General features: G+C 44.3%; 1 protein-coding gene across 1 annotated transcript in view; it reads right to left on the bottom strand.

Moving 5' to 3' along the window:
* LOC102061379 (gamma-aminobutyric acid type A receptor subunit rho1) overlaps positions 1 to 15,408 on the bottom strand; it is a 30,849-nt gene extending 15,441 nt beyond the window's left edge. The window contains exons 1-2 of the mRNA XM_005485978.4: positions 15,095 to 15,408; positions 1,533 to 1,586 (exon numbers count right to left, since the gene is read on the bottom strand). Of these exons, the coding sequence (XP_005486035.1) occupies positions 1,533 to 1,586; positions 15,095 to 15,216 (176 nt within the window). The 5' untranslated portion in view covers positions 15,217 to 15,408. The remainder of the gene's footprint in view (positions 1 to 1,532; positions 1,587 to 15,094) is intronic.
* Between the last annotated feature and the right edge of the window lie 378 nt (positions 15,409 to 15,786).

The raw sequence follows: 15,786 nt of genomic DNA, 5'->3' as shown, positions 1-15,786 counted from the left end.
GACAGAGGAGGCTCTGATTCCCTTCCACACCAAAATGCAAACTGCTGTTCAGTGCCCCAGTGCTGTGGCATGATGATGGCAGCAGCTCCTTGGTTGCTCCCTTGTGTAGGGGAAGGCTTTGCTGCCCTCAGAACCAGCCACTTGGGTGGCAGGAGGGCTCCAAAAAAGGAGGAAAGGTTTTGCTGGCTCTTGATTTTAGAAAAGGTGGCACACTCAGAGAGGCACTCATCTGAATATACGCAAGACAAGTAAGAAGTAAATTAGAGGAAAACAGGCTGACAAAGAACTTGATGAGGGAAGAGTTCCTGAGATAAAGTTTTTCATAAATGAGACTGCTTAGCCATGCTGGACTTCTCAAAGACTTGTTGAAAGTTGTACAAGAAGCCAATACAACAATCTCCTAACAGAGGCCAGCGGTGTTGACAGCAACTCCTCTCACAAATCCTTTATCCGGACTTCAAAGTATTTTAGAAAGATGCTTAGACTAAGTTCAATAACTGCTAAGAGGTTTGAGTTGTCTACTTCCATCAGTGAGTTCTAGTCATGAATTATCCCTCAGGCACTTTAAAAGCTGGCCCCTGCTTCTGCTTGAGGTTTAGTTCGGCCTCTGAAAGACCTGTGAGTGTACATTGGGGAAGGTTTATGCCTGTCCAAGGCAGAGGCCAGGGGCAAAGCAAACCTTTGAGAGCAGGTTTGACAGTGCTCAGAAAGGTGCTTTCTCCCTGCCAGTGGCAGTGGGAAGAACTAGTGACATGACGGAGAGCCCATGGAAGGGCTCTTGGAGGGAAGGAATCCAGAAGGGATTCTTGGAGGGAAGGCACCCACTGACACGGCAGGGCAACACAAACTGCGCACGAGCACCACAGGGAGCCTGAGGGGATGTGGCAACTGGCCGTGGCCTCACCCCCCAGCCTGTGAGGGTGTCAGGCAGGGGGGCTTCCTCTAGTGCCTGCTGGACTCCGCTAATGGCATGGCTAACACCTACAGCGTGGAAATTTTCCAGAGTAGAAATCCATTTTGATTTAGGTGAAATGTACATCTTTGAATTAAGTCTGTAGCTTGCTGTTTAATCTGACTGCCAGCTCTTGCAAAGGGCCTGTGCTTGCAGAGACTGCTTTAGCCGAAAGACAAGAGATGGGGGTGGCAGACAGAGCAGGGCAACCTGACCCAAGAGTTCTTTCTGATAAAGAAAAATTAGCAGCAAGTGCCACGCAAAATCAGTAAAACGAATATGTATAAATCTATTGTGAAATTGTATGCATACGTATTTGAGAGAGAGATAAAAGAGTATCTGGAGTTCCCAGAGGTACGCATGTCATTTTAGGAGAACGATTCCTACATGCTTCGAACGCTGTAATAAACATACTGGCTTTACAACTTTCACAAAAGTTGTGAAGTTTGTTTGCTTCCACAAATCACTGGCTTGTCTGAGCGGGCCCCCCTCCCCTGCCCAGCCCAGCCCAGCCCAGCCCAGCCCAGCCCAGCCCAGCCACGGCCCGGGCCTGCAGCGGCCTCCCGAGAACCCTGCTTACCTGCCCTGCTTGTGCGCCTCGCCGTGGGCTTCCCGTCGCTGCCGCTGCGGCCGGCTGCAGGAACAACGGGAAAAGGGAGAGCTGAGACAGGTGGGCACAGGCAGGCGGGAGAGGATGTCAGGAGGGAGGCACCGGATCCCCGCAGCTTTACCTTCTGTCACATGCGAGAAATGGTGCTTACCTTTTTTTTGCAGCCTTTCGCCAAAGGCCGGTGTCAGGCTGGGCATGGCAGAGGGTGGGGAGGGTAGGGATGCTCGGGCTCACAGTGGAGACAGGGCAAAAATGATTTTTGTAAGGTGGGACACCTCTCTTTTTGACTGTCTGGCAAAGTACCCAAGCAGGCAGCTCAGGTCCCACCTGCCCAGCCTTGGCTGGCAACACCAGGGGCTTTGGAGACAGCAGCTGCCATGGGGCCTATGGGGGCACGGCCATTACACCTGCAGACCAGAGTATGTTCACTGTCTGTTCACAAGAAAAGATTTTCAAATTATTTGGGGGGGGAACAAAAAAAAAACGGTGTAAATTGTTTCTGGCTTCATACCTCTCCCATCTGGCTGTCAAGAAAGGTCTTCTCAGGTCTTTGGCCAATATTTTATTTAATCATTAAAGGCAAGAATATTGCTTTTGGTCATGTAAGTGCTAGCTTGAGCAAAAGTAACATTTTAAACAATTAACAGTTCTAAGTCATCTTTAACTAAAAATAAAAAAAAAATTAGCTTCTCTCTGTAATAAACACTAACTCAAATCAACTCTGCTAATGAGGCTTTTTGCCCATTAGCATACATTTCAAATCCCTCTGTAGAGACTTAGAGTGGCAAAACTCTTCTTGCAGTAATGGTTGACAGCACCTGAGCACCATTGTCCCTTTGGTGTGTAGTGGAGGAAGCCCAGGCCTTGTGAGACAGTTCTTTTCTGGACTGGGAACATTACAAAAGCCAATAGCATGGGAGGGAAATTCATCCTGCTGCTGCCACAGAGAAGCAGACAACCAGGTCAGGAATGGGCACATGGGGCTGTAGTACTGACTCACCCTGAAGTGAAGAACTGGAAGAGTAGTATTTTTTTTTTCCCAGGATCTACTCTGTGTTTCCCAGAGGAATTCTAGGAATAAGTGCACAGGCAGATGAGTGTTTGGGGGAGTCTTTGGGACATGCAACACCGCTGCCATTAAAAGAAGCAGCTTCTATGGCACTGCTTGGACCTGGGCATCACAAAGCAAAACACTTGCAAATGCAAAATGCACTTTGTGGAGCCTTCTGCCTTCTGCCTTCTGAGACACTCTGATATGTCTCACTGCTGCCTGCTTCTCATCTGCTGGCTGTCAGGAAATAACTTCTTGTGTTTTGGGGATAAGCAGATTCTGGCAACAAGCTGACCTATTTATATGACTTTAAGTGCCCTAGTAAACTCTTGGCTGTTCAGGAATAATGCTGGTGTTTGAACAGGGATGAAGCAGGCCATGTTCTTGCAATTTCTAATTTTCATTTCCCTTGTAGGTCTTATCTAATGCTTCATGGTGGCTCTGTCCCTATTCTGCTTGTCAAGGGAGACTTCAAGGCATGGCCATCAAGGATTTGTGGCCAACTTATCCCCATCCTCTGCACTCGGCAACCCCGGTTGCTTCCTTTTATTTCCTCCAGGTGTTCCTCTCTCTCCTCTAAAGTTAACTTTATTTCCCTGCCACAGACAAGAATAAAATGTCCCCTGTGCTCCATCCACTGCAGAGTACTGTGTTCATTTGAGCTTTGGTTTGGGTATTTTGCTTCTTTTTGCCAGTCCTGTTCCTCTTGTCACAGCTGTGTGGCAGCAAAACATTTTTACCTGTTACCCAGTTACTCCAATTTGAAGCCCCATTTCTTTCTGCTCAGTAAATACCTTTTCTGTTCTGGTTCCTGGGGAGTCCTCTGCTGGCTTAGGGATCAATGGCAGCTCCATCATGGGACCCCAATGCCCTGCCTGTCTGGACTGCGAATCAATGGAAAGCTGCTGTGGCTTCTGCTGTTGCTGGGTGTTTGTGGTTGACAGCCTCAGCCAGGAGATTCAGCCCAGACATTGTGCACAGATTGCTCAGCACAACTGCCTGTGAGTGTCCCTCCTGCTTTCACTGGGATGACAGGCTCCTTAAAACTAAACAATCATTCCTGAGGTACAATATACTGAATAATGAACAACCCTTTTTTTCCTCCCCCACAATGTTAATACTTATCTCCTAGCAGCTACAATACCAAAAGGCATTTCAAGTCTCATGAAGGTCACAGAGCTGCTTTGTGAAAAAGCAACAACTGGAGCAGAGTGGCATTTACTCACAGTGCTCCTTGTGCATTGCTAGAGTAGCTCTCGGGCCCCTGATGGCAGCTGGGGTGATGCAAGCTCTTCAAAGTCATTGTTATTGCCCCAGATGTACCCACTGCTTCAAGGGATCTTGAGATGCCTCTGCCCCAAAGTCTGAGGCTTGCTGGGGCTGGGAGGCAATGATGTGGCTGAAGTGTAGGATAGCTGGGGAAGAAAATCAGCCAACCTAGATTTTGATCACTACTGCTACAGACACAAGGCAAAAGGCAGTTACCCTTTGTATTTTAAAGCATGATGTTTCCTACCGCTCTAATAGTCACTCCAACACAGCAAAAAGGGTTGCAGGGTTAGGGTTAACAGTGTCTGATTTCCAGAAGAAACAGTCCAACCCTGACATCTAAAGGTCCCAGCAAGCATTTCCAAATGCCCAACTTCACAGGACACGTGCCAGAGGAATGTCAGGTCCCCACTTAAAATGTGCACCACAAACCCCACAGTGTTCTTCATTCTTCATCTTGGAAATAAGATCTTTTGGAAGCAACCAAAACAAATGTGCGAGAGGTCATTACCCATCGTAGCATTTTAGTTTGCAGTTACTTCTGCAACATACATTTCCCACCTATAATCTCACAGATCAGCCAATCCACAGACCTCCTTACCACTGATGGAAAGCAACGGGGGAGATGGAGCTTGTTGAGCCAGTTTCCAGCAGGACTTGTAATTGGAAAGTAAAGAAAGTGGTACAAGTCCCTTGTGCCCTCCAGCCATGCCATGGCACTCAGCTCTGGGCCCCCCATCCCTGAGTGAGCAGGGTGGGCAGCTTGTGCTGGGCCTCCCATCCTGCACCTGCTGTGCTGCACACACCTCGTGCCATGATGGGCAGGGGAGTGCCAGCACCCACGTTCTGCTTGGTCTTCCCATCAAATTACATCTGGACAAGGCAGGAGAAGCAGTGGAGGCAGCACAAGTCCCCACGGGGAGCAAAGTCTTGGCAGGATGAACATGGGATTGACAAAGGTGTATTGGTTAGATCTGTTAGAAGTGTAAAAATCTTATTAAATACCTATTAAATGCCTACATATTTGGCTTTGATCTCCATGTTTTATGACCAGTTATTGACTGGGGTTAATACATCAGCATCCTGTTAAAGGCCAAAACCAGACTGGAGAATGCTGGTTTGGGGAATGGGGGAGAAGCAACAGGAACAGGGGGTTGTAGGCACAAACATACAGGAGGTTCCTGCAGGGAAAAAGTAGGGCAGAGACAGAGGGAGCTGGGATCTGCAACAGTGTTTGTGCTTTGGGTGAGACTGAGGAGAAAAGAGGCTGGATGGGCAGAGGTGGGGAGGGAAGATAAACATTGGGTAATGATAAAAGATACCAGAAGGAGCAGAGAAGAGAGGAGGCATCAGACTCGAACAGTGCCTCATCATTTTGTGGGATGACTCCTGGGGCAAAGAGAGCCTGGACAGCCCTTCATGAGTAGTGGTGTCCCCTCACCACAGAGTGGTGCTGGACAGAGAGAATGTCCTGCTCCTGGAGACGTGAGCCTTGCCGGGCTAAAGAACTTCCCAGCCTGTGTTCCAAAGGAAAAAAGAGTGTATGGAGTGGGGAGTTCACAGAAAGTTCCTCCATAGAATGCCTTATGACTTGCAAATGAATTGGGAAGGCTTCTCAGCAAGCAGGAGATGCTGATGGATAGGTGGTGCAGCAGGTCCAGGTGAAGACTGAGAAGTCATCCAGAGCCCAGAGAAGAGCTTTGCAGGGGGACGAAAAGTGAGGCAGCTAAATGGGAAGAAAACCCACCCAGCACCTGAGGGAGAAAAGAGCAAAATTGAAATGGGAGGAAGCTGCTTTTACCTGGTGACATGCACTTCACCAGACATGATCCACTGTGCAACATTAATTACCCAGGGATAACGTAGGATAGAAACCCACTAATTTGTACTCAAATTGAGAGACATGCAAAGCCATGAGCTTATGATTAGTAGGTTTAAAGATTGTGAGAAAAGGTGATAAATTGCTATCATAATATATATTGTTAAATATATGAAAAGAAAGGGGGAAATAGCACTAATTTTGGTCTTTACATTATGAAGTCTGAGAAACTGTGGGATTCAGAGCTCTTCTACCATCTTTTTTTTTTGAGTGATACAGAAAATTCAATGAGACCCCCATTTTAAGCCATTATTACTTGAATACAGGTTGGTCTTAGAATCCAAAATAAGCAGGAGACATTCATACACCCTTTAAAAGTTGCACTTCTTCTGCTCTTTGCCTGGACATAAACACTGACTAAAGAAAAAAAGGGAACATACATACACATTGATAACTCACAGAAAAGCCGTGCCACCTGAGGTCTTGACACTGAACCTGATATTGCAAAAGTGGAAGTGCCCCTATGTTGCAGCAATTGCATCCAGTGCATGGGTGTTTGTTGAGTTTGGTGTTCTGTATGTTGAAAGGAAGAATTGGAGGAAGCAGAAGGTCCGTCCTGCCAGCCAGGAGGAGGCAGGCGTGGTGCCAGCACTCAGCCAAGTAAGAAAGAGAAGCAGATGAAGGGAAGGGGAGAACTAATGGGGCAATGCAGAACATGCTGGAAGGTTTCATGTCTGACCCAGTCTCAGAAGAAAAGCTGACTTGCAAGCACAGCACAGTGTAGATCAGGGAAAGGCATTTTAAGGAGTATTTAGATACTTTGAGGTATTTAAGTCAGCAGAGGCTGATGACATTACCCCAGGAGCAGTGGGAATACCAGCTTCTGAGCTGTAAGCCACCACCTCCAAGGATTCCTCAGAGGTGGGTGATGCCCCTGGGAGAGTGTGAGGGTGAAAACAATACCTGGTTTTAAGAAGGGTACAAAAGAAGGAGGTTGGAGCTTTGAGATCTGAAAATAAATGGTGACAAACCTCAAGTGATCCATTGGTTTGCCCCGCCCCCCACCCCAGGGAATAATGAGATTATAAAGATCAGTCAATGTGAATCTTTGCAATAATTGACGTCAAACCAGTCTAATGTCCTGTCTGATGGTGTAACTGGCTGCCTTAGTGTAAGCAGGAGGAAAAGTAGATTTAAGTGAGGTTTTTAATATTTCATTACTAAACAAGGGAAACAGGGAGATGAAGCTGTGACTTTGAACATGTCTGAAGTACCCGGGCTAATGTGATGCCATTAATTTGCTGCTGCTGCTGAGAGACACTAAACAACATTTCACAGATTTCATCCTGGAAACAGCTGGTCAATGTTTTCAATAGCAGGACAGATGACAGAACTATAAAACTCAGGCATGAGGGCATGCTTGAAAGAGAAATAGGCATTTGGGGATGTAGGGTCCCAATTCAAAGCCACAATGTGTTAGAGAAAAGGTCTGATGCCTATACGATGAACTGCAAGAAAAGATAGCACTAAGAACTGCATGGAATATGGAGAAATAAATGTATAAATGATGAATGGGGAATAAGTAGGCAGAAAAAATTTGAATTGTAATAGAATAGAAACAGAAAAAGCAAAATTGTAACAATTCTGCTGTTGGGGCAACGTTAAGAAATATTCATCTTGGCACAGCACCAGAGATAGATTTAAAGTAAATGGATTGAACTGTAACAAGTCAACAGGCTTTTACCCAGAAGAAAGCCAAGTAATAAACTGTTGAATCAATAGTCATTGGTGACACAGGACTGGAAGGTGGCAGCTTTCAACTTCTTTGGGACTCTAAAAAGCTACTGACTGTTCCACTGGACTAATTAGCTACAAAGATAGCAAAAACCACCAAAAGTAGACACCAGATAAATATAGTATGTATTGAAGAAGAGTTTTCTTGAAGGATGTTATGCACTTTAGAAATATGGAAACATTTAATTTGGAAAAGACCTTTAAAAATCATCAAGTCCAGCCATCAACCTGGGACCACCACTAGGTTCAGCATTAAACCATGACCTCAAATGCCATATCCACATTTTTTTTTAGCATTTCCAGAGATGGTGACTCCACTGCTTCCCTGGGAAGCCTGTTTCAATGCTTCACAACCCTTCCCATGAAAATATTTTTCCTAAAATCTAATCTAAACCTCTCCTGGTGCAACTTGAGGCCATTTCCTCTTGTCCTGTACTAGTTACCTAAGAGCAGAGACTGGTGCCCACCTCACTATAACCTCCTTTCATGGAGTTGTTGTAAAATAATGGCCTTCTCTAAAAAGTTAGTGGCCTTGTAGACAAGAGTAATCAAGATCACACATTGTACCACAAATTCCAAAGGAATGTTCACAGGTTCTTCTTGAAAAGAAATCAGAAGTCAGAAAGAAGTTCCCCACATGTGAATGGTTACAAAACATGAAAAAGAGGAATTACGCAGAGTTTTTACCATGAAGAACATTTCCCAGTGTAGTCCCATGATACCCATGATAGGATCATTGTTGCTCAATAGCTTTATAAATTATTTTGGATAAAAGAGTAATTACTGGAAACAATATTTACTGAGGATATGTAACTATTCAAGGTAGTTAAAATCAGAGCTTTGGGTGAAGAATTGCAGCAGATTCTCATGACTTCAGAAAAATTCAGTGCTAGCAAATTCAGAAAAGTGTACATTGATTTCTACTTTGTATTTTTAACTTTTTCCATTTTGCTTTCAGAAATGATGTCAATATAGTGATGGCCTCCAAACCAACTATTACTGCTAAAGAAGTGTCATTGTGGTATTTCTGGGTAAACATCTGCTTAATGCTGCACAGTGCCCAAGAGGACAAACAATGGTTCAGCATTATTGGGAACAGAGCAGCAAACCAGGCAGAAGCCATTTCAATGGTGTTAGCAACACCAAGGCATGTCCACATCTCACATATCCAATGTCCATAGCTAGAAAAAATAGCAGAGTAAGAGGAGATATTTTGGAGGTGAAGAAGCCTTCCAGGCAGGCAGAGCAGGGCTCTCAGAGTGGGAAAGGAGGAGTTGGCCAAGTGATAATGGTGCAAGCATATGAATTCAGGAGTAGCTTGATGCAAGTGGGCAGGAATCTGTCGCTCAAGACTTTCCACAGTGCATAGCAAGGAAAAGAAATTTGACAGAAAGTACATAAGCATAGCATCACACTGTGAAATTCACTTTGAAATCTGCGAGTGCTTTCACAGAAGTGAGTTTGGAAGGTGACTGAGCATATTTTAGAAGAAAAACCATCACCATTTCAGATGCGAACTCAACTCTGCAATAAGAAAATCAATTTATATGCACTCAGGAGGGAAGAAATTACCTTGCAGCATCTTCAAATTGGTTTGGTTTTTTTTTTTTTTTTTTTTTTTTTTGGCTAGGCTTCACACAGCCTGTTATGTGTCCTCACAACAGCTCATAAAACACGTTGTAGTAATGGTGGGCCAGAAGAAAACATGAAGCTGCTGATCCTGAGCAAGTTGCAATGTTACCTGAAGCTTCTGTCATTAGGGGCCAAGTAAGTTTGCAGAGTACTTGGGTGTATGAACATGCTACAAAAGTGCCAGTAGAGGCTGCTCTGCCACCAATGAAACTAATAAAATTAGGAAGCTGTGTGGCACATAGACCTGAGGTAAATTCTAGAAGGGATGAAAGGAGGCTGGTGATAATGATGAAAGTAGAAAATAGAGTTTTCAAACCATGATCACTTGCTATGAGAAGCAGAGGGGGGACACTTCTGGCTGGTCCAAGAAAAGGAGCCACACACAACTGAAATTTCTTGAAAGAACAACAGGGGTGGAAAGGCAAATGAGAGAAAGAGCAAAGCACTAATGAAAAATAAGCTAATGCATAACAAGATAAAGAAGAGGAGCATGGTTGGAGGGAAGAAAAGGCTTTGAAGTAAGCCACAAAGTAATATGAAGTTGAAAGCAACAGGGTAAATCTTGGCAGATTTGTGTGACAGGGGCAAGGGATGTGGGGGAAAAAAATAGGTAGGTGAAGCAGAGGGCAAAGAAAGGGATGAAAAAAAAAAAAAAGAGAAACAGTTTATTGAAGAAGAGGAGAAACCTTGAATGAGGGAAAGAAAAGGAGTGAAGGAGATGAAGAAAAAAGGAAGAAAGGGGAAGGCAAGTGTCCGGTTTTCGGCTGTTTGGAGGGCCTGGAAAGGCCCGAGGTGGCCTTGGGGCAGCCCGCGTATCAAAGGACGAGAAGAGGCTTCAGTTCTTCTTTCGGTCTCTGTGTTTATTAATTGTTTATCTAAAAGATTTTCTTTCGGCCCGACAGAGGTCTGCTCAGCAGCCAGCCATGAGCACACTGTGTCGCCCTCCGGGCAGTCACCTATCTTTATACCCAAAGTTACGTGTACAATATTTATCATTTTTCCCCAATACCTTTTACCCTTATTGCCCGGTGCACTTTTAGTAATGACCAATCCCAAAGTGCCACCATCACCACAGAAGATGGAGGAGAAGAAGAAGAAGAAGAAGAAGAAGGACAGGACATGCCCCAATTCCTCCATCTTACTTCTCTAAACCCCCCTGTACAGAAATCCTAAACCCTGTGTCTCACCCTCTAATTAACTAATCCCTTCACCATTCACCCCGGTGAAATCCTCCTATCCTCATACAGGTGTCGTCTCCTGTGTAGGATCAAAGTCCAGCCACCAGACACTTCTGGCAACATTCCAGGACTCCCGAGCCCCCCAAGGGTGGTCTCGGTGACTCGGCACCTCAGTCCTGAGGTGCTGAGATCCCACAGGCAAGTTACTAACTGTGGAGATGGAGAGACACCACTTGCACAGGTCTGAAGTCCACACTGGCCTCTTGCTCTCCTGAGATCTAGCTCTGCTGGCGCGAGTGGTGTCCAGGCGTAACTCAAACTGATCCCAGAAAGCAATGCCTTGGGAGCTGTGGGCTCACTGCATCTGGCTCGCCATGGATAATGTGGCAATGCCTTCACAGGCATTTTACCATGCACTCCACAAGTGTGATCTAAAGACAGCTTGCATTAGCAAGATTTGTTTATGCAAATGAGTTACTATTTGGAGATAAAAGTGAGACAAAATTATTGGTCAGGTAATGGTAGAGGCACGACTAACAACACGAAGTGAATCTCAGGTAAGGTTAAACAAACATGATCTCTAGATCTTTTACAATGGAATCTCTTCTCTTGAGAGCTGTTTGTCTGAAAGGTGGTTTTAATGCTGTCCAGGGAGATTTTAGTGTTAAAAGAGATTTTTTTCCCCCCAGCAGTTAGCTCTGGCAGAACAACATGGCTCAGCTCCAGGACAGTTCCCTTCTTATTGCTCATCCTCTCTAGTAGATTCTGCAAGCCTAATTAACAACACAGGCTTTGGCCCTTTTGTTGGCACAACGATGTTTTGACTTTTAGTGAGCTTTTGCATCATTCTAGTGACCCCCCTCCTCCGAAGCCTGGTGGCTTTCCAAGAGCCTGAGCAGTTGGGAAAACAGCAGACAGCTCTCTTGCCAGTGCTCCAGAACTCAGCTCCTTTCTGTAGGAGTTTTGGCACTCTGAACCCAACAGGCAGAAAAAGCCTTGCAATCCCTGCAGGTTTTGCACATGGCTGACTGCAAACTGTGAACGGGTCTGCAAGGTGAGAAAGCTTTTATTTTTATATTGCTGCTCTTTGAAGTGAAATTCCTTTGAGGTGATTTGTCCTGGAGATTAGCAAAAATAAGTAGTTGAGACTTTGACTGGCACACAGACATTTTTACAGTGAATTACAATATTTGAGGGCTCTGTAGTAAGTCCCATACAATAAAGCTATCTACTATGTTGCTTTCACTGTGACTGTCTGCATACTTTGATTGATTTGCCATTTTCTTGTCACACTATGTCCTAAAGCCTCAGCAGCTTTATTTAAGGAATTATTTGGGACCTTTTTCAAAATTCATGTCATGCAAACCCAGTCCTCATAAGACTGTGGTGCATGCATGGACTCTCATGGGCAAAACCTCTCCTGTCTGCTCACTCTTCTTCACAGCCCTTGTGTCTCATGCTAGAATGGGGTACCTGCAGTGAAAAATATTGTGACAGAGAAGGTGTCTGACCCTGCAGCTCCCCGTGTACTCCACTCACCATATCTCTAGAATGTGAAGGCTGTGGATGTGAGCTCAGCTGGATCTGGGCAGGTGAAAAGAGAAGCCCTGGAGCTGAAAACTGCAGATCCAGGGGTGAGTTTTAATTTGAAAGCAGAGTTCAGCACAAGTGAGTGTCACCTGGAAGAAACTGACACACCATCTAAAGAAACAAGCTAAAAGCCTCTGTATTCCTCCATCAGCTGCACCATGGCAATCAGGAGCAAAGCTGGACACGACTGTCAGGGACAGCAGGATGCTGGCAGGTCCTTACAGCAGGTGCCTCTGCCATGTGCCAACACCGGTGGCTGGCCCTGAGCCCTGGCACTAGGGCAAGAGGATGATCTTGTTGTTCTGTAGGGATTCTGGGGGTTAGGGAGGTCATGGGTGCAAATCAAGCCATCCTGAGCATCCTGTGATGGTGTGGAGACAGCCTTTTCCATGTCAAATAGATTTTCCCATCAATCTCCATTGAGGCCTTTGTCTTTCTTCAGAAGGAAAAGGCTACAGTGGAGGGATGTATTTCCATCCTGGTCCTTACCACAAGCCTTAAGGAGCAAGAAACAAGAGTGTTTAGAGAGGAGTAAAGAGGTCAATTACTCTAACTTCTCCTCCTGCGTTCAGAGCTGGGTGTTGAAGGGAGGGGGAAACAGAGTCAAATCCAAAATGTTCAGGAGTAATGTTCTCTGCAAGTTTTTCTGATGTAATATACCATCCTCTGTTGCTCCAGAGGTTGTTACCATCCTTTGGATCCTTTTGAATCCAGCGTCTAATTCTGTGATGGAAAAAGGCATGGACTTTGATTGAAAGTGCCAAGGAATCATGGCTACTTCAAAACTGTTTTACATAACCAGCATCTTAACATAAGGGACCACCCCATGAGAGCAAAGAGGCTTGGCTGGACCTCTGAGATGAGGTGTTCTGCCATACACAGATGCCTGGTAGTGTTGGGCAAGCATGACCTTCCACTGGGATATCCTGACAGCAGTCCCAGAAGGTCAGGGGATTACCTCTGTATACAGCACCTGCTGGAGGGCTGTACAAACACTGCACCTAGTCCTGATGTCACTCCTGAAAAAGCAGTGAAGGGACAGAGGAAAACAGCCAAATGGCCAGGTAAAAGCTTGGGAAACATTCCACACTGAGAAATGCAAGACGCCTTATCTCCTAAATGTATGTAAGCAGAGATGAGTGGAGGCTTGGTCCCCCTGCAATTACCTCGATGGAGAGGAGACAAGATAGCACAGAACAGGACCAAACAGATGGAAGCCAGAGTTAAAAAATACTTGCAATCCTTTTCTGAATTTGACATTGAAGGTTAGGGGTTTGGCACAGAAGGGTTTGTTGTTTGTGCTTCGGAAGAAATCCTAAGGTTCTATGGGCATCCTATGGATGGCCATAATAATCTTTTTTTACCCTACATGGGTGTCTCACAGGCTGTGCCATCACAGGGCAAAGTGGGCACTGTGCTGGGCACCACACTGCTGATGGACAACCAACCCTACAGCCACAGGCCAGCTTTGCTCCTCTCCCCATCAGCTCTCCTCAGCATCACTACTGAGAAAAAAATAGGCCAGAAATGCCCTCCCAGGCCATTGAGGTCATGCTGGGAGGGCAGTGGAGCCAATTCTCCAGAGCCACACCACCTCAGGGCGTTCTTATGGGCTTACCCTGGAACAATTACACATCATATACAATGTATAGGGGAAGGGGCAGCTCCTGCATTTACTGAATAGGTATTTCTTTTCCATTTTCACACATTTTTAACACTTTTCTGCTCTGATTTGTTATATTGTCAGTTCATTGCACTGACACTCTTGAGCATTTAGTGCATTATAGAGCTTTCCCTAAAGATGATAAGCAAGAAAATGGCTGTGTGTTCCTCTCATCTGGATGCTTCCCAGCTCACACGGTGGCACCTTGCTTTTCATTCCCTTCATTTGCTACAGCCAACACATCAGCTCTGCTGTCACTGTCATGAAGCCTCAACAAAAAAAGGGATTTTGTGCATGTCTTGTACTCATACTGGCTCTGGTAATGTATCCCCTGGGGGCTGGTCATGAAGAGAGCACTGCATCCATTTGCCAGCTATACCTCCATGGAGGTGGTGTCACTGCTGAAGCCACTTCCTCTGTATGAAATGGTCCCTGGATGCCCAAGTACTGATCAGGACACTGCGGTCACTCTGCAACGTGCCCCTCACCTGCTACAAGGGACTGTAGCAAAATAAGCACTTTCCATCCCTTCCACCTTTCAGCTGTTTTTTCTGAAGGCTAATAGGAGTTGCTTGAATTCCTCAGGACTGACATTCCTGCATTTCCATGCCTATACACTTTACAGTATGGATGATACAGAGTCTTTACAGAACAGCACTATAGTAAAGCAGAGACAACACAGGTTCAGTCTGTCACAAGCAACAGTACACAGCATCTAAACAAAATTAAATGTGTCAGCTATATTCTTACATAAAAAAAGAAAAAGTTTTTTCCTCCAGGTGTAACTTGTTTTGTGCCTGAGCATAAAAATCCTCACACAAAGTTCCAACTATTTCCCAAATAGAATATAAATAATCAGAACTCAGTTGTAGCAAAAACCCTTCCTCAACTCAAATCCTCCTAAAATGGCTGTCTACAAGATAGTGAGAGCAAAATATCACATTGTCTTTTTGTAAGAGAGAGAGAGAGAGTGAGAGAAAGAATAGACAATGTTTTAGATAATTTTAGCATATTAATACAATATACTGAATGTAATACAATATACTGAATGTTCTTTCTGTTTCTTCTGATAACCGTGATAACCGACCATTGCCTTGCTGAGACTTTATTTTTTTCTTTTAAAAGGTCTATAAAACAAGTAACATGGGAACAAAAAACCAAATTCTGAATATTTTAATCTAAGTCCATCTAATCTTTAGTGAATGCAACAACTCTCATGGATCTAAATTTCATTTTCACTTTCATGTAACTATTCTATCACATTTAACTACCATTAATATAAATGCCTGGTTTTTTGTACCCTTTCAAACTTTGAGACACTTCAGAAACCTATTTTTTTAAAGAAACAATGATTTTGACAGTATAAAATGCATTAAAGCTTACTCATTGGCAAAAGAAACAACAGAAAATATTTTTGCCTGAGAGATCACAGTCCGCAAATACAAGCTCAAATTATCTCTTAGTCATTTTATCATCACCCAAAACATTGCATTTATCCAAACTGTAGCTGCTTGAATATAAAAACATGAGACTCACCTGCCTTTTTTGTATACCTCATGTATTTCTTTTCCTTGTCGGTGGGTTCTGCATTCAGTGGATAAAATCCATCCCCACAGCAGGAGGAAGATGCTAAAATGCATTTTATGGACAGTCAACATGTTACCTGAAGGTCTAGTATCCAGAAATAGTCCATACAAGAAAAAGAAAATCTAAATGTAGATCCTGTTTCTCTTTTTAAGACATTATCGGTCTGATCGTTTTTGGAAGGATGTTTACTCATACAAAAAATCATCCTGCAGTATTTAATCTGGACAGTGGGGAAAGCAATTTCCACTAAACCTATAAATCCTTCTACGTCAGATGGCAGGGATTTTCTAGCACTGTTGAATTCACGTATTCTCAGACAACAATTATTTTTAGTCCAAACAGGCTATTTTATTAATTGGTTTAAATTGAACCCTGTTCAAATACCTGTGGCACATATACATATATATTTCTGCCTTGTTAAGTGAAGTAGTGCATTTGTTCAGCTAGATGTCATTGGTAATTCTTTAATCACAAAACTTATCTGTGTAGCAGTAATGTTTGTTACAAGCACTGCAATAAATTGAAAAGTATTAATAAAGATATATCAATTTGCAGAGAAAAAAAAATTATTTAGTTCTACAAGCAGCATTTGATCCTGTGTGTTCTGCATTACTTTAGCATCCAGTGGTGCTGTGGCCAGA

The sequence above is a fragment of the Zonotrichia albicollis genome, chromosome 3 (assembly GCF_047830755.1).
Source record: "Zonotrichia albicollis isolate bZonAlb1 chromosome 3, bZonAlb1.hap1, whole genome shotgun sequence".
Lineage (NCBI taxonomy): Eukaryota > Metazoa > Chordata > Aves > Passeriformes > Passerellidae > Zonotrichia > Zonotrichia albicollis.
The sequence above is the reverse complement of the archived record's forward strand: the minus strand, read 5'-3'. Positions and strand labels throughout refer to the sequence as shown.